The 22,290-nt window shown below is 46.4% G+C and overlaps 1 protein-coding gene and 1 pseudogene across 1 annotated transcript; both read right to left on the bottom strand.

The window, feature by feature from the left end:
- Window positions 1-432: 432 nt before the first annotated feature.
- Window positions 433-21,841, bottom strand: Adora2b (adenosine A2b receptor). Its single transcript, XM_013016373.1, has 2 exons — window positions 21,421-21,841; window positions 433-1,754 (listed from the first exon to the last, which is right to left on the bottom strand). The coding sequence occupies exons 1-2, from the start codon at window positions 21,753-21,755 to the stop codon at window positions 1,091-1,093; spliced, it is 999 nt and encodes a 332-aa protein (XP_012871827.1). The 5' UTR covers window positions 21,756-21,841; the 3' UTR covers window positions 433-1,090.
- LOC105985650 lies at window positions 3,111-3,574 on the bottom strand (annotated as a pseudogene).
- Window positions 21,842-22,290: the final 449 nt, after the last annotated feature.

The raw sequence follows: 22,290 nt of genomic DNA, 5'->3' as shown, positions 1-22,290 counted from the left end.
TACTGACCTCAACTAGTCTCTGCCTCACAAATAGCAGGATTACAGGCAGGAGCCATAGGCACCAGGGTCCACTTACATTTTTAAGCAACTTTCAGGGTAAAATAGACAATAGGTACAGTTAGTTGTACAACAAGAAGTAACCTAAGCTTTTTTTTTAAGCTTCATTTTTATTTCACTGAAATATACAGTTATATCTTTGCTAAGAAAATTTTTTAACACCTTAGTCCCAACAAGTAAGTTTAACTTGAACTTTTTTTTTTTTTTTGGTCGGTCATAGGGCTTGAACTCTGGGCTTGGGCGCTGTCCCTCAGCTCTTCAGCTCAAGGCAAGTACTCTACCGCTTGAGCCACAGCGCCACTTCTGGTTTTTTAGTGGTTTATTGGAGATAAGAGTATCATGGACTTTCCTGCCAGGGCTGGCTTTGAACCGAGATCCTCAGATCTCAGCCCCCTGAGTGGCTAGGATTACAGGCGTGAGCCACCTGCACCCAGCTTAACTTGAACTTTGAAAGAAGCAAGTTCTGAGTTCTAGCAGAGGTAATCCAATAGAGGCGGGATCCCATTTCTCCAGTTTCTTTGTTGATGATAATTCTACTTAAACATTTAGGAGAGTATCATTCCCTAAATACAGCAGTTTCTGGGTTGAAGAACTAACTTTTAGTTTTCTTGGTTACCATTCTAGAAACAAGTATACATTAGTATAGTCAACTTTGATTTTTCCATTTTACCTTTAAGTTAAAATATTTGCATTGTAATAGTTCACAGTATTTCACAGTAAAATAGTTTGTCATTTTTATGTCATGAATGAAGCAGACTCTTAAGAATCAAAATAGTCTTAGAATCCATTCAAGTCGTTGGCATCATCCACACATTAAGAGCAGCCAAACAGAACCATAAATACATTTGTCAACTCTTGGCACCTACTACTAGCATGTGCAGATCAGCTAGATATGTGATAACAACTCCAGGCAGCGGGGTACAAGAGGCAGTTCAAATGCTTGTGGCTTTCACAGTGAAAATCATCCAGCTATATCCTGTCCTGTTCTTTATTACAAGTTTGTACTTTGTCCTCCAAGAGGCCAGAGCCTGTGTCATAAACCCAGATGGAGAGCAGGTCGTGACCCAGCCTGCTCACTCCCACTCTTGATATCTATCTGGCAAAGAATATACCTGGATATGATTTTGTGAAAAGTATAGCGGAAGTCTCGGTTCCTATAGACATAGACAATGGGATTGACCGCTGAGTTGGCATGTGACAAGAGAATGGCCACATTCATTGCCCATTTGGGCTTATCCTTAGCCAGAGTTGGCTGGAAAAGAGTAACACAGTTGACAGCATGTACTGGCAGCCAGCACAGAGCAAAAATCCCCACGATCATAGCCAGTGACTTGGCTGCATGGATCTCCCGCTGGAGTGTGGTCCTTGAGTGGTCCATCAGTTCTGTGCGCTGAAGCTGCTTGCAGGCTACCATGAAGATCTTGATGTAGATCACCATCATTATTAGCAGTGGGGGCAGAACACACCCAAAGAAATTGAAATATACCATGTAGCTCATGGGGACCACATTTTCAAAGAGACACTTCACGAGGCAACAGCTTTCGTTCATGGTTGCATCCCAGGGCTCCGTGCAGTTGTTGATGGCACTGTCTTTGCTATTCCACCCCAAGAATGGAGTCAGTCCAATGCCAAAGGCAAGGACCCAGAGGACAGCAATGACTCCTCTTGCTCGGGTCCCAGTGACCAAACTTTTATACCTGTTCAGAAGAACATCAGGTATGGTCAGTTTATAATCCTCTGCAACCAAATCCCAAGAACACACCATAGCCTCTTAGTTCTAACCACCTTGAGGATTCAACCTCCAGGTCATTACCTGAGGGAGACAGCCAAACAGGAGAACGATTTCAACTTTTGCCATAGTAACTCATATCTGTTCAGTGATAAAAAAGACAGTTAATCATACCCATTGTAGATCCCTTGAAGAACATTTTGTTGTTGTTGTATTTGATAGTACTTGGGTTTTGTCTCAAGGCCTAGGGTTCCAACAGAAGTACTTAACACTTAAGCCATGCCTGCCCCCAAAGGAGCACTTTCTAATGACCCCCATACTGACCTTTGGGTCTAGGTCTTCTGTAAGTTCTAAGTGGCAGAGACACATCAGTAAACAGAATATAGATCTCTTCCAAATGTTAGGTACTTACATGTTAGCAGAGGGAAATGTTTGTGGTATGAAAAACATAAAAGCACAGGAAGGTCAGGACAGGCAGGGATGGTAGCTTTCAAGAGGGTGATGGAGGGTCACTGATAAGGTGACCACTGAACGAACGAAGCCTAAAGAGCCCAGATGGCATCACTCATGGCTCTAAACAAGCACCTGTTCTCCCACAAATAACAGAAGGTTGTTTCAGACTATGGGTAGGTTCATTTCCCAGAAAACTTCTGGGAATCAAGTTCTGGAAGTGCTTTCTCTGAACTGCTAGCAGAACATAAAAATTAGGAAGTAAATATTAATAGCTGGCCCATAATATGTAAAATTATGACATATATTAACTAAATGAAATACAACTTCCTGTAACTGCAGGACAGAACACTAAAAATTAGCTTGATTCACAGTACCTTGAGACCTGACTATGAAAACTATCTAATTTTCCTTTGCTTGCAAGGCAGAGCTCCTCCTCCTCAGCATGGCCCGATCAGTCCTCCTGAGTGCCACAGACCCAACATCAGCCAGAACATCTGTTCCTCCTCATTTTTTCTTCACATCTTATGAATAGGAGGCTACTACACACAGAGATTTGTCAGAGCCTATGTGTTTTCCCTCAACTAGAATGACAACACCCTAAGGTGTCATATTTGAATATAATCCTCCTTATCTGACAGCTTTTACTTTTTTTCAGTACTGGAGACTGAACTCAGAGCCTCATATGCTAAGCAAACAGTCTACCACCTAACCCACACACACCCTCTCAGTGTTAAAGCAATATTCTGCTACTTAGGAATGCTAGATGCTCTGGCCTTGACAGACAAGAGAGCCAGTACACCTTGCTAAGGAAATTAAGTAGGAAATAAATATTACTGAGTGGCCCCATAGTGATTTTATTTTATTTTTTGCATACACATGATTGAGTTTAGTGTAGAGAATGGTAACAAAAAGTGAGGTTGGAGAAAGAAAAGGGATGGAGGCGTCAAGTAGATGTGGGCTTCCGACCCACAGGCCTCAGCAGCCCTGCCATGGATCTGCCCTATTCTTTTGCATCAAGAAGTTGATTTTTCAAGCCATCTCCATGTTGTAAATCCTCTAGCAGGTCTCATAGCTTTCCCATTGTCGCCAGTGACAAGGCTTCTCATAATATTGTTGTCGCCTAATGTCCTCTATGAGCCCATCCATTGTGAGGATTCTGTTCAGCATCCTGCATGCACCTTCCTCATTTCTGTCCTGTACCATCACAGTCCTGGCCATGAACTTCATATGTTTTGCCATCACGTTGGATTTAAGTCTTCACACTGCAAAACCCTCCCACTCTCAACGCCCACCTTGCCTTCCCAGCCCCTGCACCCACCCTTGCCTGACGGCTCCCTGAGGACACAGTGGACCCCGCCGACCTGAGAGGGTTAGCAACCAGAAGTAGAAACTTGATTTTAATTTTTGACCTAGTAACTCAGTGACCTATAGTCTTTTCCCTTGGAGAGTTCCTCTCAACTACAGACAACTCTGGTGTGGAGCCTTACTACAGATGGCCTGCTGGGCTCAGTTGCTCACTTAATTTGTTTCTGGGCTAGTGGATCTGTTTCCAAATCTTTTCTGCTTTCCTCCCTATTCAGGAATGTAAAGTGACTGATAAAATGTTATTCCTCATATTGCCTCATCAGAGATGTAAATGACATGATCAGTCCCTGAAGGATAACAGAAATGCCCTGGAAGCCAAGCATTTAGCATCACAGGGGTCAGGTCCACCAGCAACTTTTCCACACTTAGCTCTGCACGGGACTCAAGTGTAGTGAGCTGAGTGAGTACAGCTGACTGCAAGACAGTCTTGACAGATGGAATCTGTGTGGGGTAAGCTTTCATTCTCTTGATAGTGATTGGGCTAAGATAGATAATGAGATAGTTCTGGCTGATAAAACATAAAAAGAAGTCTGTGAGGGGACCTCCAGGAAAGATTTTACTTCCTGATAAAGGACAAACCCAAGAAGAAAGGTCTGCCCCATGACCATTCTTTTCTACTTTGGATACTTTTGTGGGAAGTTGTAATGCCCAGAGCTACTGAAGCCATCTTGTTACCATGAGTGGCAGGCATGAAGACAAAGCCAAGGACCAAGCAGTACTAAGGAAGGGCCAGGTCCTTGATGACATCTTGGGACTAATAGATAACCCTAGGACCTTCAAGATTCCCTGTTAAATGTCTTGATTGCATATTCCATTTAGGTATTTGTTACCTGCTGCCCAAAACATGAGAGAAGGATTTTTCTCTTTATATCCAACTATTCTTATTGCACAAATGAGGAATTAAAGACACAAACTTTTCAAACATAAATAAGCCAACAGAAGCCAAAGACAAGAAGTTACATCAGGACTCCCAGGCCCATGAGGCCCATGTTCCTTCCATGACACCATGTCTCTTATTTTACCTTTTTAAAAAAAAACAATAGTGGGCACAGAGTATGGAAGAGTTCAAAACAACAAGAGATCCACCCACATCCAAACTTCTCAAAACTTCTTGATCCTTCACATGTGATAACTAATTTTATGCCAAATTGTCTTGAATAAAGAAAGAAAAACAGCTGATTTCATCAGGGGAGCAGGTGGTCACAGCTTGCTCTGAACCCCCATCACCTCCTCTCTTCCCTTTATAACTGTGTTGTGCTAGGCATTAGAGGCCTAATTACCTCAGGGAATATAAGCTAATGGGACAGACAGGAAATAAACAAGTAAATATACAAATAAGCCATTAGGAATTGGGAAGGGATAAAAAGACAGTGATAAGAGACAAACAAGGAGACTGACAATATAGGATGTGAGAGAAGGCCTCTTAAATGGCAAGCTAATGGATGAGAAGGGATGAAAATGTGAAGGGTGGAGAGAAAAACAGTCCAAGCAAAACAACACAAGCTAAGGTTTCCCATCAGGAAAGACTATTACTTCCCCTCAAGAAGCCAAAGGAAACACAAAAGAGCTAAGGCGAGGCAAGGGCCAGCTCCTTACGCTATGGGAGCCACTGAAGGCTTATAAGCAAAGGCATGGTACTGGTGATGCTAAGCTGCAGACAGCTAAGCTTTCACAGCATTTTAGGGGAACAAGAGAAGCAGAGAGATGAAGAAGGAAATTTTCAGTTAGCTGATTCACGAGAAAATATTGACTTGGCTAGGCACTGGTGGCACATGCCTTTAATTCTAGCTACTCAGGAGGCTGAGATCTGAGGCTCACAGTTCAAAGACAGTCTGGGCAGGAAAGTTTCCAAGAATGTGACAGCAATACAGGAGACAGAGAAAGACTAGCAGACCAAAGTATGGCAGCCAGAAAGAAGCAGCATATTTGAACAATTCGGGGGGGGCCCTCAAAAGTTCCCCCACTGGAACTGGAGATACGATGCACACAGTAGCACATTTGCCTAGTATGTACAGGGCCTGGCTTCAATACTCAGCATCAGAAAGAAAGGTGAGAGTGTACAGAAGGTAAGAGTGTGATGTTGGGAGGATATTCTGGAAAGAGGTGTGAAGAGAACCAAGATAGAGCTGTATCCCATTCCCTGGGGTTCGGTGAGTGGGTAAGAGCATCAGTACCCTTGGGGAAGAGGCCAGATTTGGGGGAGGGGGGCAGCACTGAGAGGAGAGGGCACAATGCTTGGAAAGGAGAGGTGGGAACTTGAATCCATTTAGCCAGGAAGCTATACAGAGCACTGTGACATTGAAAACTGATTTCCCAAGAACTGAAATACTTACCCCACATCTGACACATACAATCGACCCACATCTCTACCTTCATCTAAAATGTTCCAATGGCAATTAAAACTCTTACAGAACCATTTCTCCACCTAAAACCTCCCTAATTTTTCTTTCTTTTTTCTTTTCTTTTTTTTTTTTTGCCAGTCATGGGGCCTGAACTCTGCGTCTGGGTGCTGTCCCTCAGCTCTTCAGCTCAAGGCTAGTGCTCTAGCGCTTGAGCCACAGCACCACTTCCATCTTTTTCTGCTTATGTGGTGCTGAGGAATTGAATCCAGGGCCTCATGAATGCATGGCAAGCACTTTACCACTGAACCACCTTCCCAGCCCCTCCTCCCTAATTTCCTAATTCCTTCTTAGTTTCCCCCTAACTGGTAGATAGTTTTCCACTCTATCAGCTTCTGAACCACACAGATGTCAAAGTTTGGGGCAAATGCCTACAGATCCCTCCTCCAAATGAACCATAATACAGCACAATACTACCAGGGCTGAAGACCCTGAGCATACCACTCTGTGCACTGTACACACCCACTGTGCCATGTCCCATGCAGAATAGCTGCTAGCTCCTTGGTGACACATAGGGAGCTGAAAAACCACGGCTCAAAGAGATGAAACCATTTTCCACTACCACTAAGTTACTGTAACACAAATCCAATCTAATCTGATTCCAAGTTTTTCTAATGTAGTCATTTTCCTGCTTACCGACCTTCAGTGCTGATCTCACAAATCCTAGCTCCCTTTGCCATACCTGGCCAGGGGTCAGCTGCTTCATATTCTTTCCCCAGACACATCTGCCTTTGCCAGAGCCATTTCCCAAGTCCAGGGAGCCCCACTCTGCCAGGAACTATATGGGAACTAGAACTTGAAGGAAGAGCCCTGTTACTCTTGGCAGACTCTCCTTAGGCAAGGAAGGAAGACATGCACTCTTTTTCTATTTTGCTGGACGATTTGACCAGACTGCCTGCACCACCTCCATAGGGAAGAGGTTTGGGCTTCTCTAGGCTCTGGAGCTCCAGCTCCATGGTGGCAGGACAGATGGCCTATGGGACATACTCCTAAACCCTGGACCAGGTAGGAGTCAGGGATGCTGTAGAAAACAGGGCCCTGGAAGGACTGACGCCTGGAGTCCTTGGTATTGAAAGCTCTAGATACCTCTGGACATGCTCGTGTCTCCATCCTCTCTGAACACCTGCCTCCCTCCCCAGCCCCCAGCCCCTGCCGTGGGTCTCACTCCTTGCTCTGTGTGCCCCTGGTTTTCACAACATCCTCAAGTCTCCACGTGAATGTCCATCTCTCCGAAACATTCCCAAAAAGCACAGGCCACATCTCTCCCCGTGTCAGTTACTGCTCTGCTCAGTAGGAAGGACAGGAAGGAGGCCAGCTGACCCAAGTGCAGGACAGTAAATAACCAGTGATGGAGAAGTGAATGCAGAAAACAAAGTCAGATTCATTATCCCAAACACAGCAGGAACAAGCCCAGCCTTTGTGGCCCACACTAGCGGGATGAAATGGGAAAGGTGACACTCTGGGAAAGGTCTGTGCCCAGTGCTGTGTATGGAACTGTGCTCAGATCCATCCATTCTCCTTATAAGGAGCTCATTAGCTAAGGAGATTGATAGGAAAACAGTCACATGGAAGGAATCAACAGAAGGGAACAGTGTGAACACTGTGGTTACATAATGAAGGGGGCAGGGGACTACGAGGGCTGCATAGTAAGTGCTGGCCTACTTCTGGGGCAGGGGCCCACTCTGACTCTGCAGCCCACAGCTCAAACCAAGTCTTCCTCTTAGCCTCAGAATTCAATCCCTAGCTCTCAACTCAGATCCTCAAGAGCAGCTATTCTGAACAGTGACCCTGAGCCTGGCCAGTCCAGCCAGGGGCTTCACAGAGCCCCAGCTCTGTGACTTCCCAAGCCCACCTCCTAGCTGCAGAGTGGGGGATGAGGCTCTGTGTACAACAGGTACCTAGTTATGTGGGAGGCCTTGGGTTCAATGGGGAGGGGGACTATCTTATAAATGCAAATAGGTAAATAAATGTTTATCAAAGCTGTTTGTTTCCAGTCTTCTTTTTTAATAGTCTTGCTCACAAGTTTCAGTCCTTTGCAAATACAGACATTTCTGCTATAAACCAATACCAACATCCTGAGAAAAACTCATGTTCTCTAAAACGTCACATACACAACAGGGCTTATATGGAAAGTGGAGCTAGGGTAGATCACTTGAAATAGTTAATTTTATACTAGAATCATTACAGAATCACATGGCCACCTGGGCAGGCAGTCCAGCAGGTCCAGTGGCTGATACAGTGCCCTTTAAGATCTTCCAAAAAGTCAACAGAATCCTAGGAAAACTTTTCTTAGAGCAAGACCATTGGTGCTAGGGCAGTGCAGATGAGTGAGTTCTGAACTGACTCTGTGGCTGTGGCTAAGTTGGGCATGGCGGCAATGTAGCCTGCCATAGCTGGGGGACTTAAAGGCAGCCAGGTTTGTTCAGGTACCATGTTACTCACAGGTGGCTTACAGGATAGCCTCTTCCCTTGTCCCATAGGAAAACCTCACCTGACCTGGCCCAAGAGAGTGACATCTTCTTGGCACCATTATCACCAGGGGCAAAGGGCTGGTTGGTGACCACACTACTTATCTTCCCTGGCTACCACTGACAAAGTTTTCCCTGTCTAACCAACCTCCCAGTACCTTTCATGAACTCCTTATGTCATTCTCAGGTCTGCAAGCAGCAGTGGGTTCAGCTTCTGCTGGAGATTCCCTCCACTAGTTTTCTCTCTGGAATAAAACCTGTGCATCCACCTCCACAATCTTTGCAGTCTACCAGCCATGGCTGTGGTGCAGCTCTGAGGAAGGGTTTTCCCCTCTCACCAGTCAACCTGGGGCTCTTCTCCTTTCCCCATGGACTAATTCTCCTCCCGTTCTCCCACTTCCGTTGATTAGCAAACTCATGTGGACAAAGCAAATATGCTTCTCTGACTGAGTTACCACACATGACCTAATCACCAGGCAGAACTGTACCTGGAAGCAGTGTTTCATCCTGAAGTACAGCACTGTACTTCTGGTACCCGTGACTGGCCCTTCCATGTACCCTCTACACGCTTGCATCTTTTGTCTCCTCCCAAAGGAGGTAGAGGCTCCACCTTGCTCATTTGTCTCCAAGACATTCAACACCCAGACTGGCAAGCCTAAGTTCCTGGAGAGCCAGAACTCAGTCCTCTTAACCATATATACAATATATACGTGCTTAACATCCACCAGGCAGCTCTGCTAAACTGAGCAAGGCATGGCGTGTAGGACCATACGAAGGCTTTAGCTTACAGACCACACAAAGGGATATTTTCATCCTAATAGCTGCCACCCCACTTTTTCATATTTATCATGGAACCAAATTAAGAGTTTTTCAGAAAGTATTCATGGCCTGTGGGTATAAGTCTGTAGGAAGAGGGATTGCCTAGCAAGTACAACATCCTGAGAACCATCCCCAACAGTGAGAAATAATTTTTGAAGTATTCACAAACAAAAGAAATAAAAATTTTGCATAGTATTGTCTATTGAAGGAAAATCTACAATTTAAAAAATTCTCACAAAAAACCTTAAGATCTAGGTGCATTCATTAATAAAATCTAGCAGATATTTCAGAAACCAGTATACACACACACATATATACACACACATACATATATACATATATATATTTGCACTGAGTTTAGACTCAAGGCCTCAAGCATGCTAGGCAGGTGCTCTACCGCTTGAGTGCATGAACCACACCCATGCATATTTTAAGACTCTATAAATACCTTTTTCTTCCCATCTAGTCCAATCTTTTTATGTTTTTGTCTTTTGTTGTTTTGTCTTTAATTTTTGACCCTGACAGTAAAAAGTACACTCTACACCATGATCCATTACCTGCATCATATAATATAACCCAGTGAGTCTTCATGAAATAATTGTTACCTTAATACAAATGGTATACTCAGATTTCAACTTTTAAACACCAGTTGCAACCTGCTCAATGACTTACTAATGGATCATAACTCACATTTTTAAGCACAGACTCATGGATGAACAAACCAAAGCAAAAGAAAATTCTTCAAGTGATCACCAGAATCACATAGCTGGAACAGTGCTAGACTAGACTCAGAACAATGGATTCTTTTTCTTTTTTGTTTTTTTTTGATACGGAGTCTCAGAAATATAACACAGGATGACTTTGAATTCTGGATCCTCCTGACTTAGCCTCCAGAAACCTGGGATCACAGAAGTGTACTACCAGCCAGGAAGAACAAAGGTTTGTTTTTAATTAATTTCCTTTATTGTTATTATAGAGGTGATGTGCAGGGGGATTACAATTACATGAGTCAGGTAACAAGCACATTGCCTCTCCTACAGTATCTTCTGTCCCCTCATTCTCGTCCAGTCCCTCCCTTACATCTCCACCCACGAGTCGTATAGTTCACTTTCATCAATAACCAATGTACTCTACTGCTACACTTTTTCACCTTTTTTCCCTTGAGTTCTGTACCCTCTCCCCAACCCTTCTGAAGATGTATACTTGAATGAATGTACCACACATAAAGAAAAAAAGACGGAATTATCAAAAACTAAAGACTAAAATATAAGCCGGGCTCTGGTGGATCACGCCTGTAATCCTAGCTACTCAGGAGGCTGAGATCTGAGGATCACAGTTCAAAGCCAGCTTGGGCAGGAAAGTCCATGAGACTCTTATCTCCAATAAACCACCAGAAAACTGGAAGTGGTGTTGTGGCTCAAGTGGTAGAGCGCTTGCCTTGAGCTGAAGAGCTGAGGGACAGCACCCAGGCCCAGAGTTCAAACCCCACAACTGACAAAAAAAAAAAAAAACAACTAAAAACTAAAAAACAATAAAGAAAAGAGAGCTCTCTTGTTTCCATATCTTGGAGTTCATTTTGATATGTAAATTATTTATATAAATATGAAATATGAAAAGGCACTTAGGCATTGAGCCTTCGTGTGTCTCTCCTAAGAGTATCCTCTCTTTGTCTCACTACGTGTGAATACCTAGAATTCTGTATAATTTATCATATCCCAGTGCATTTTAGATCTAATTTCCACATGCGCCTTTTGTCTCTCTGAGCTTGTCTTACTTCACGTAATATTATTTGTTCTATCCATCCATTTCCCTCAAATGACATTATTTTATTCTTTCTAATGGCTGTGTAAAATTCTGTTTTGTATAGGTACCACATTTTTTGGATCTACTCATCTATTGTGGGGCATCAGGGCTGTTTCCATATCTTGGCTATTGTGAATAGTGCAGCAATGAACATATCCTGGCTCAGTATGTTCAGGGCAGATGCCCAGAAGTGGTATAACTGGGTCATAGGGAAGGCTATGTTTAGTTTTTTGAGGAACCTCCAGACTGCTGTCCAGAGTGGTTGTACTAGTTAACATTCCTACCAACAGTGCAGTAGGGTTCCTTTTTTTCTCCCCACCCCCACCAACATTTGTTGTTCAATTTTACAATGTTAGCCAATCTAACTGGGTGAGATGAAATTTCAGAATTATTTTGATTTGCATTTATTTTATGGCCAGGGATGATGACTATTTCCTCATGTGTTTCTTTGCCATTCTTACCTCTTCTTCTGAGAAGTCTCTTCTTAGCTTCCTTACCCATTTAATGACTTGTTTATTAGGTTTGAGAGAGGTTAGTTCTTGAGCTCTTTGTATATATTGGATATTAGGCCTCTGTCTGATATATTGCCGGTAAAGATCTCTTCCCAGTCTGTTGGCTATCTTTCTAGTTTAGCAACTATGTCCTTAGCTGTGCAGAAACTTTTAGTTTTGATGTAATCCCACTTGTCAAGTTTCTCTCCTATCTGTTGTACACCTGGTACTCTTTTCAAGAAGTTTCTATCTATACTTAAAGTTTAGGTCTGATGTTAAAGTCTTTGATCCACTTTGAATTGATATTAGTACATGGTAACAAAAAAGGATCCATTTTCAGTTTTCTGCATATGGATGCCCAGTTTTCCCAACACCAACTATTGAAGTGGCTATTGTTTTTTTCAGTGTATGTCTTTAGCAACCTTGAGATTCTGTAAATATCCATCATGGAAATTTCACGCATAAGTTTTGCCACCTATTGATGATTCTGCCTCAATTTTCTTAACTCAGTGATTCCTTTTCATTAACTATATGATAGCTATATGACATCTTATTATCAGCAAGAGTTCTTAAAAAAACAAACAACAAAAATAAACCTCTTACCTTTCTTTAATGCTAAGACCTAAAAGAAATGACTCCAGCAGCAATGGACAAGACCTACCCAAATCTTCGTTTCTATTCTTAGTTTTCAACTAAAAGGGCTAAAAGGAACCAGAGCCCTTTGGTAACTAGCTGGTGCCGTATCTGAGCCTGGCATCTTTTCCTGGGCCAGCAAATAAGGAAGTACTCAAGAATGAATGAGAACACTCAAAGCAGAAGTGAGCCTGAAGAGGCTCTTGTGAGCCAAATGTTGGCATCAAAATGCACCACAGGCTGAATGGACATAAATCCATATGCCCAAAAACAGGAGAAAGCAAGGATAAGGCAAAACTCTTCCTTACAGAAGACTACAAACTGACTCACATGGAAGGATTGAACAAAAATGATCCTCTTATAGCCACCATGGTAATGATTGATTGAGGCATGAATCATCAGTGGGGAACACACACACACACTTTTACAGTAATCTTGACACACGCCACTTCCCATGTGATCAACTTCATCATGGCAACAGTGCAACAAGTGGACCTTGTATGCCTTATGTGATGAACTAACAAGGATACCACATCACTCATGTTCAACCTCAACACAACCATAAGGAAACAACTCAATCCAAATGAGGAACATTCTAGAAAACAACCACTTGGCTTCCTCAGAAATGTTCATGTCTGAAAACCCTAAAAGAAAACAACCAAGCAATTTTTTTGGATTCAAGAAACTAAAAGGAAGTACTAAATAAAAGCAGGACCATTCTCTTTATTCCTAGAAGGAAGGAAAGAAGAAAGTAGAAAGGACAGAAGGAAGGAAAAAAGGAGGGAGGGATGAGCTACAAAGAATAAAACTGGGACATCTGACTATGGACTATAGATCTGTTAAAATTCCTGTGTGTGCTGTGTAAGACAGAGAGATAGAGACAGAGAGAAAGAACGAAAGGAAGTACAAATATATTAAAAAAATTTTGGGGGGGAGGTCCGGTCGTGGGTCCTGAACTCTGGGCCTGGGCGCTGTCCCTCAGCTTTTCAGCTCAAGGCTAGCGCTCTACCACTTGAGCCAGAGCGCCACTTCCGGCTTTTTTCTTTTTTTGCTTATGTGGTGCTGAGGAATCGAACCCAGGGCCTCGAGCATGTAAGGCAAGCGCTCTACCACTGAGCCACCTTCCCAGCCCTATATTAAAATTTGTATTAACAAGTGTAAATTTAATCAAGAGGTGCAGCTGGACCTCCATAGAGCATGTCTACATTGAAAAACTTTGGAAAAAACTGTAGTGCATCATGTCCAGATTTTTTTCTAATCCTATTCCTTAAACAACATAGTAAGTGTAACACACACCTACATTGTATTGTATAAATGATCCAGAGATAATTTAAGGTATACAGGAGGATGTGTCAATACCATACTGTTCTGTATAAGAACTGATGGAGGGGCTGGGAAGGTGGCTCAGTGGTAGAGCGCTTGCCTTGCATGCATGAGGCCCTGGGTTCGATTCCTCAGCACCACATAAGCAAAAAGAAAAAAGCCGGAAGTGGTGCTGTGGCTCAAGTGGTAGAGTGCTAGCCTTGAGCTAAAGAGCTGAGGGACAGCGCCCAGGCCCAGACTTCAGGCCCCACGACCAGACCCCCCCCAAAAAAAAGAACTGATGGAATTAGAAATACAGGCTGAAACAGCCAGGGAGTGGGGACAAAAGAAAAAGACTGAAAGAGTAGAGGCAGTATAGAACACTGCATGAGACAGGACCCTCCGATGTGGACACAAAATCTAGGTGTCAGCTAAGGAGTGACCCCTGGGGGAAACAGCAACAGAGATGGTCTTGGTGGGGAGGGCAGGCTCTGAGCTAGAAGGGCTAGTGACGCTCAATGAAAAAGGACACTTATGCTTTATATCCTTCTGCAACTTCTGAATGTGCCCACTGGCTAAATTCTAACACATGCCAAAAAGAACAATATACACATATCTGACTCCATCATGGACTCACCAGCATCTTCAGGAAATCTCCAGACCCTCTTGACCTGCCTGCTCCACACCTACCACTCCCCCCATCCCCTCCCAGCCTTCAAGCTTTGCACTCATGGAAACATTGAAGGGCTCTCACCTTCCGCTTATTCTCAGGGCTTTACTCCAATACTCTTTCCTTCCATTCATCCACCCACACAACTCAAGCACTCTCTAGAAAAAACACCTCATGCTGGGTACCGGTGGCTCACACCTCTAATCCTAGCTTCTCAGGAGGCTGAGATCTGAAGATCGCAGTTCAAAGCCAGCCTGGGCAGGAAAAGTCCATGAGACTCTTATCTCCAATAACTCACTAGAAAACTGGAAGTGACACTATGGCTCAAGTGGTAGAGTGCTAGCCTTGAGCTGAAGAGCTGAGGAACAGCACCCAGGCCCAGAGTTCAAGTCCCATGACTGACAAAAAACCAAACAAACAATAACAACAAAAAGAAACACCTCACTCCCTTGGCCAGACTGAGTTAATGACTATCCTTGACTGCCTGTGAATCTGTCCTCTACTTTAACTATATAGAAGAAGATACACTTGCTATTTGCCATTCACAGTCTGCTGCTGGTCTCTCATGAGACTGAGACTGTATCATGTTAACACTCCAGGGAAGAATTACCATACTCAAAGCCCAAAGCAAGAAGAAAGGCTGGGCCTCGGTCTCCCCATGGGAGGAAAGAGATGCAGGGAAAACTCCTAACAGTCCTTGCGGCTGCCACTCAAATGCTGTGAGTCCAGCATGGCTTCCTCCTCCTTTGGCCAACCTCCTTACTCTTTAGCCATCATCTTCTCTGACCCACAAAATATTTTCACCCAAATTATTATTATTATCACAATCTGCTTGTGCCCTCACTCATTAGTCAGGAGCACTCCTGAAGGGGCAGCTCTTGCAGGACCACAGTGTCTGCAGTCTTTCCCTGCAGACGTTCCCATGCTGGCTCAGAGCTCATAGGTAAACAGGCCAGGCCAGCCCTGGAGTTTCTCGTACAGACTAGCCAAGCCTGCCCACAGGAAAGGCTTTGAAACAGTGGCTGCTGTTCACAATATTGAAAACTCCAACATTCAAGACACCTGAGGCGAGGCTTCCCTAGATCTGTCTGAACAGGGTCTGCCAGAGCTGAAGTCATGGGCCAACAGTGCAGAAGAGAGATACTATGTCCTGCCAGGCCTGGCAGGGAGGAGCTCACAAGGCTGTAGGCCCTATGCACACGGTCACCAAGAAAGAAGTAAAGGAATGCAGGCTACAAGTCCACCCTCCAGATAATCAGAGGCAGCTCCTGTGCTTTTCAGAACTGGATGGTTGGAAATAGTCATCCAAGACTCAAAGCCTGGCACCATTTCAATGGCAAGGCTGTTCCTGTCAGCTGCCCCTATTATAGGCATTCAGAACAGCTGGAGGCTGAGGGAGCTCTAGGACTCAGTTCCCCGGCAGGCCCATGGTGGCCAGAGGGACCTACCTCCTCCTATTGCTCACGGGGAGCCTGTCTACCACAGCCTGAGTGCTCAGCATCTCCACTGCTATGTCCCCATGCTGGTGGTTCCTATGCATTCCCTGACTATCCTTAGCCAGGGAACAGGACTCTCCAGATTGTCTTCAGATGGCTCAGATACTTCACCAACCAGACCAAACCTAGGCTTCTGGTAAGCCATTACGTGCCCAGCTGGGAACCACACACTGAAGAATAAGCTGCCCATCACTCTGACCAGGATGAAGGTTCTGACATCCTCAGACAAGAGCCAACACTGGTACTGGCTGCTGGATTGAAGGTTGTTTCTTCAGGCTAGGAGGTGATGCTGACACAGAGGATAAAATGACAGCAAAGCAACACACACAGTGACAGCAGGACCAGGACTTGCAAGCTGAGCCAAAGTTTCAACAGCTACCTGTTCTCAATCCAGTCCTTCAGCTGGGTTAGCTATCTAAGGACTAGCTATCTTGGGACATGTCTGATCACCATACCACCTTGTCTGCCCCCAGGATCCTCTTAGAAGATAGTTTCCCTTCATTGCTTCATTAAAACTTCTAGGAAGTGGTGACATGTGTCTGTAGTGCCTTCTACATGGAAGACTGAGGCAGGATTGCTTAAAGTCATAAGTTTGAGACCAGTGTGGCTAGCAAACAAATAGGAAACAATACTGAAACAACCAGATGCCATTGACTCACACCTGTAATCTTAGCTACTTAGGAGGCTGAGATCTGATCTAGCCAAGCAGATAAATTCTCAAGACTCTTATCTCCAAGTAATCAGCAATAAGCTGGAAGCAGAGGTACAGCTCAAGTGGGAAAGTATCACTACTATCTGAAAAGCTGAGCAGGAGTGCCAAGGCCCCTGAGTTCAAGCTCCAGTACTGGATGAAAATAAATATATTTCTCCACGTATATATTTCTGTCTCTCTGTCTCTCTATGTATATATACATACATATATCCACACACACACATAATATATATATATATATATATGTATATCCAACTTTTCTTTTATTTCTCTTTTTTGTCAGTCATGGGACCTGAACTCTGGGCCTGGGCACTGTCCCTGCGCTCTTCAGCTCAAGGCTAGCGCTCTACCACTTGAGCCACAGCGCCACTTCTGGCTTTTTCTACTAATGTGGTGCTGCGGAATCAAACCCAGGGCTTCGTGCATGCAAGACAAGCACTCTACCACTGAGCCACCTTCCCAGCCCTCAACTTTTCTTCTGACATCATCTCACCAGCGAGCTCTGGCCCTCACTATGGATCTACCACCTCGGATCAGCTGCTCACACGTCCTTTTTGCAAAGGCACTGTTTCCCCGTACCTACCCCAGCTATTCCCCTGGGCACGATACAAGCTCCTGCTATCCAGTAATTCTTGGTTTGTGCATGATGCTAGACATTGTACTGAGCACCAGAGGGTTCTAGAATGTGAGACAAGACGTTACCTCACAGATCTGGAGCTCATAACCAGGAATATCCACAGGTTCCAGGACATATCTTGGGGGGGGACACCATTCAACACATGATAATGGGAATGATATGGAAGAGAAGGCAACACTGATATGGGAGAAAAAAGGAAGATCAAGGAGGGAACTATCACGAAGGGTAGAGGGGAAAGGGCCCAGAGCATGTTATTTCTTTGTGTGTGTGTGTGTGTTGGTCATGGGGCCTGAACTCTGGGCCTGGGTGTTTTCCTTTAGCTCTTCAGCTCAAGGCTAGCGCTCTACCACTTGAGCCACAGCAGTACTTCGGACTTTTTCTGCTTATGTGATGCTGAGGAATTGAACCCAGAGCCTCATGCATGCAAGGCAAGCATTCTACCACTGAGCCATCTTCCCAGCCCCAGAGCATTTTCTTTCTGTCTTATTTTTAAATGACACTAAAGATAAATTTTGGTAGTGTGAACATTATAGCTCAATTTTTAAGTTTTGGGGAAAAACACGCATAATCCACTGCTAACTTCTACCCTTAGTGGAATTCATAGTTTCACCAAGGTACAAAGCCTTGCTAAAAAGCCTTTAGCTTCTACTGCCTAGACCCAAGACAGAAAGAATCTCAGTGTGGCAGAGGACAGGAGACTGGCAGGACTAGGGTCTAGGGATGGACAAACACACTATCTATGTTCTCTTGGACCAAGAGCCAAACACTCCCTGCAAAATGCTCTCCTTCAGCACCTCTGGGAAAACAGACTTCATTCAGCCCTACTAGAAACTCAACCAAAGTAGAAGGGGAAACTGAGTCCTCAGAGCCGGGCAGAGAAGGTTGCCAGACAATGAGTCACAGTCACCCTGCTGTGGGTGTGACGTGAAGAGGAACAGGATTAGACAAGGGAAGAGGAATCAGAACTACCCTGAGGATGAAATGAGAGGCAGGGTAGCAGCCATGGGAAGAGACACATGCTCACCCCTAGAGCCCAGAAGCCTGTGCCCCAGCTCCACATGTGCATCTCTGGAAGCTCACTGCCGATGGTTTCCCTGAACTCAACCTGAGGGAAGTGTCTGCAGACTGAATTAGACAAAGCAGACCTTCTGTGGCTACTCTTAAGGCAAAGGGTACCTGGTTGGAGCAGACATTCCTTGCCTCAAGTCAGGCCGAAGGTGTGATTTCTGTGCCTAGTTTCCTCTGGGCTTCCTTTTCTCCTGTCTTATCCTCCACATCAGTAAACACTATGGCAGGTGGGGAGCTTCATACAGCCTTGAGGCCTAGATACTTTGTGAGGCTCTGGAATCAGTGAACTGGGACAAATCCAATGACTTGTTTTTGCCCAGGCAAGAGACATAACTAAGCCTTCTGCCCTCATTCCTGGCTCTTAACCTTTGCTTGGCTTCCTAGAGGAGATACATCCTCCTAAACACAGCAGTTCTGACTTGACTCCCACCTGCAGCTCCCTGACCCCAAGAAAGGCTTCAGAACTAAATCAGAACTCAGGGGGCGCCAATATCCAGCCTGGGTCAATCAACTGAAGGCATCGTAGCTTCCCCCCACCCCAACTCCAGAAGGGCTCTCTAACTTTGGTATAAGTAGAAAATCCTGTTAGATATCAACACACCCCATACACAACCTAACCCAGGCATTCTGATTAAGTAGAGCCCAAGAACCAGCATTTTCCTGAAACTGGGTCTTCCTCTGTGACTCTCAAACTACTGGTCTCAAATTCCTCCCACCTCTATTTCCCAAGTAGCTGCCACAGACACACAAATCAGAGCCCCAGCTCAATATAACCTTCATTTTCAACCTGTCCCAACTCCTGACACAGTTGAGGGCAGAAGGCTCATTTCAGGAATTCCCAGGGGGCTTCAGGGACATGTGAAATCCAGGTACCCTTCACACCCTCCTAGGACAGGAGCCAGTGTGTGGACAGGCCATATGTCTGCACCTTCCAGGGCAGGAGTCAGGCAGCTGCTTTGAGTAAGCAGCTCTTTGGAGCTTTCTTCTCAGCAACTTGTGCAACTAAGACCCTAGGGATGGGGAAAGCCTCCTGGAAACCGCATTCGGTGTCCTTTTGTCTTCTACTTACATCTCTCTCACCTCCTGCCCTTCCCAAATGCAAAGAAGAAGTGAGGAGCCTGAGATCAACATCTGTTTCTCTTTAAGATGCCCACACTCATTTTTTTCCCCTCCAACACAAACCAGGACGAGAAATGATAGATTTAAACTTTTTTTTTGGGGGGGGGGTCCGGTCGTGGGCCTGAACTCTGGGCCTGGGCGCGTTCCTTCAGCTCTTCAGCTCAAGACTAGTGCTCTACCACTTGAGCCACTTCTGGCTTTTTTCTGTTTGCTTATGTGGTGCTGAGGAATCGAACCCAGAGCCTCATACATGCAAGGCAAGCGCTCTACCACTGAGCCACCTTCCCAGCCCCAGATTTAAACTTTTATGGAACTTCCTGCTTCATCTATGTGGCACAAGATATTCTCTTGGGTAAACTGGGTATCTCTGGGACTCTGCCAGGGGCAAGCCCAAGGGCTTCCCTTAGAGGAGCAACTCCCACTGGGGGCGTGTGACTGCCCTTCTGCAGAACAAAAGTCCAGAAGGCCATCAAGTGCCCACTATGAGAACCAAAAGGCAGGGAAAAGATCTGTAAGAGCGAAGAGGATGCTCTGCAGCCCAAGCCTGGGAAATCCCTGGGCTCTGTCACACCTAATGGGCTGCTTGAAGCCTTCTGGTCAGCTGCCAAGGGCAGCGGATTGTGGAAGAGCCCAGACAAGCATATAAGCTCCCAGCCTTGCCAAGCAGGAGGTTCTGGTTCCCGCGGGAACCCAGAATACAACCTACAGAGTCCAAGCTAACACATCTGCCTGCTCTGGGAGTACTCTTCTGCTCAATTTCCCACCAAGCCCTTTTTTCTTACAATCACCACCAAGTTCACTGTAGGCAGAAGCCTTCTTCAGAAATAGCAGAATGCTTCTCTCCCTGTATCTCCAACATTGGTGCCACACACAGTACTGCAAGACAGCCTGAAGCATGGGAGAACACAGTGCCAGCTCTGAGTTCAAGTCCCAGTTCTGCTACTCATTCCAAGATGTACCACCCTGAGCAAGATTCTCACCTCCCTGAGCCACTAGCCTCTAATCACAGGATGCAGGCAACAGTACCTATTCTCTGCAAGTAGTTAAGGGATGTACATGAATATAACAATATAATATAAACAGCCGGGTCCATAGTTGGTAATGGGTCCCCTCTCTTCTCTTCCCATTCTTGTAATCTAGTTTCCCTGTTCAGTTTCTCACTTCCAAATGGAAAGATCCCAAACTCACCACAGAAATGCCAAAGGGGCCCAGGTACTTAAGGCTATCAACTTTTAATCCATCAGCTACAACTCAGGATCCACTCCCCTGGCTAGCTAGCTCCATGCTCTGAATCCTCCGCGGGTATTCTCCGTGTGGAAAAAGGAAGTTCTCCACAATTTTCTAAGAACCCGATGGGCCTCTTGGTCTGCTCCGACAGGGCAGCGAGGTATGAAGTCTACCTGATAGCAAGGAGGCCCTATAGATGTTCCATTTAGTTTGGTGAGCCAGTAGGCACTACAACTCCTTTTAGGAAAAAAAAAATATATATATATATATATATATGGAGTAATTTGCATCACAAATACTCAGGGACAAATGTCAGTAGCATTCCCCCCCCTCCCCCCAAGCGGCACTTCCCCTCGGATCTGCTTGGCTGCCTCACTTCACAGCAAGCAAGCTAATTAAGTTGTGTCCCGAGTACTCTGTGCCTGTTTTGACTGCCAAACCCCAGGGTCTGAAGTTGCCTGGTCCTGAGCAGAAGCTTCCCCGAACCCCAGAACTCTCAGGGCTGCGTGGGGCCGCTACTCTGGTCCCCATTTCCCGCTTTGGGACGGCAGCTCTTCTGCACCATTGAAGTTGTGCCTGAAGACTTCCCGGGGGGGGGGGCGGGGAGAAGAGGAGGAAGATAGCCTTTGTAGCGTCCTCAAACCGCCTGCGCCCACCTGGATTTCCCGGGCCCGTGTGGGCACCTCACCCCAGGAGGCTCTTCCTGAAACCCTCAGAGTTGTCTCTAGGCGGAGCCCCCTAGAAGGACACGAGCACCCAGGACGCCGGGGGCCGGGGGGGGCACACAGTGTCTGCGGCCGTTTTCCTCTAGTTCACCAGAAGAATCTCAGAAACATGGGGTGCACGTGTTTGTGAGATTAACGGGCATCCTCCCCCAGCGTGCCATCGGGGGGTCTCGCAAGGCAGTCCCTTGGGCTTGGACAGGGCGACCCTCTACTTCACCGAGGCCCTTCCAGATCCCACGCGCCTCACCTGAGCGGGACGCAGATGGCCAGGTACCTGTCCACAGCCACGGCCAGGAGGCTGAAGATGGAGCTCTGCGTGAGCACGAGTACGAAGCAGGCCAGGAAGAGGCAGCTGTGGAAGTCCGTACAGAAGCCCAGGCTGATGGTGACGGCAAAGGGGATGGCGAACAGCCCCACCGCCACGTCGGCCGCCGCCAGGGACACCAGAAAGTAGTTGGTGGGCGTTTGCAGGGCACTCGACGTGCCCACCGCCGCACACACCAGCACGTTGCCCGCCACCGACAGGGAGGCGATGACCAGCTCCAGCGCCACATACAGCGCGTCCTGCGTCTCCAGCGGCATGGCCGGGCCCGGGGCGTCGTCTACCAGGGGCGCGCCGAGCGCGGGACAGCCGCGTGGGCCCCGCCGGGCATGGCCGAAGCGCCCGGACCGCGCCTCCACCCGCCGCGTCTGAGCCGCGGGGCTCGTGCGCTCCGGACACCCGGCCCACGGGGCTGGGCCGCAAGTAGACGGCGGCGCCCATTGGCCGGTACGCCCGCCCCTCTCAGACTTCCCAGGCGTAGCCCCGCCCCCGCATCAGGTCGGCCCCAGCCTGTGGCCGCCCGCCGGACTTGCAGCGCGCGCCCCGGGGCCCGGCGTCTCACAAAAATCCTCAACTTTTTCTCAAGCCCGAAGTTGGCGGCGGCGGCACTAGCGGGTCGCAGAGCCTCCCCAGCAGGGCGGGTCTGGGTGTTGGGACTCGTTCTGGCCCGGGTCGCTCGTCAATCCTGGTGAGCCAAGCGGGAGAAGACAGCTTCCCCCCCCCCCGCACCCCTCGCCTCTATACAGCAGCCTCTCCACGGCCTGGATGGAGGACGATGAGGTCCCCGAGCCCGTG

The sequence above is a fragment of the Dipodomys ordii genome, unplaced genomic scaffold (genome assembly GCF_000151885.1).
Source record: "Dipodomys ordii isolate 6190 unplaced genomic scaffold, Dord_2.0 Scaffold31, whole genome shotgun sequence".
Classification (NCBI taxonomy): domain Eukaryota; kingdom Metazoa; phylum Chordata; class Mammalia; order Rodentia; family Heteromyidae; genus Dipodomys; species Dipodomys ordii.
This window is presented reverse-complemented; position numbering and strand designations above follow the sequence as displayed.

Coding starts and splice junctions, on each gene's coding strand:
- Adora2b (XM_013016373.1), bottom strand. CDS start 21,755: ATGCCGCTGGAGACGCAGGACGCGCTGTATGTGGCGCTGGAGCTGGTC. Junction 1,755..21,420: donor GCCATCTGCGTCCCGCTCAG/GTGAGGCGCGTG, acceptor TCTTCTGAACAG/GTATAAAAGTTTGGTCACTG.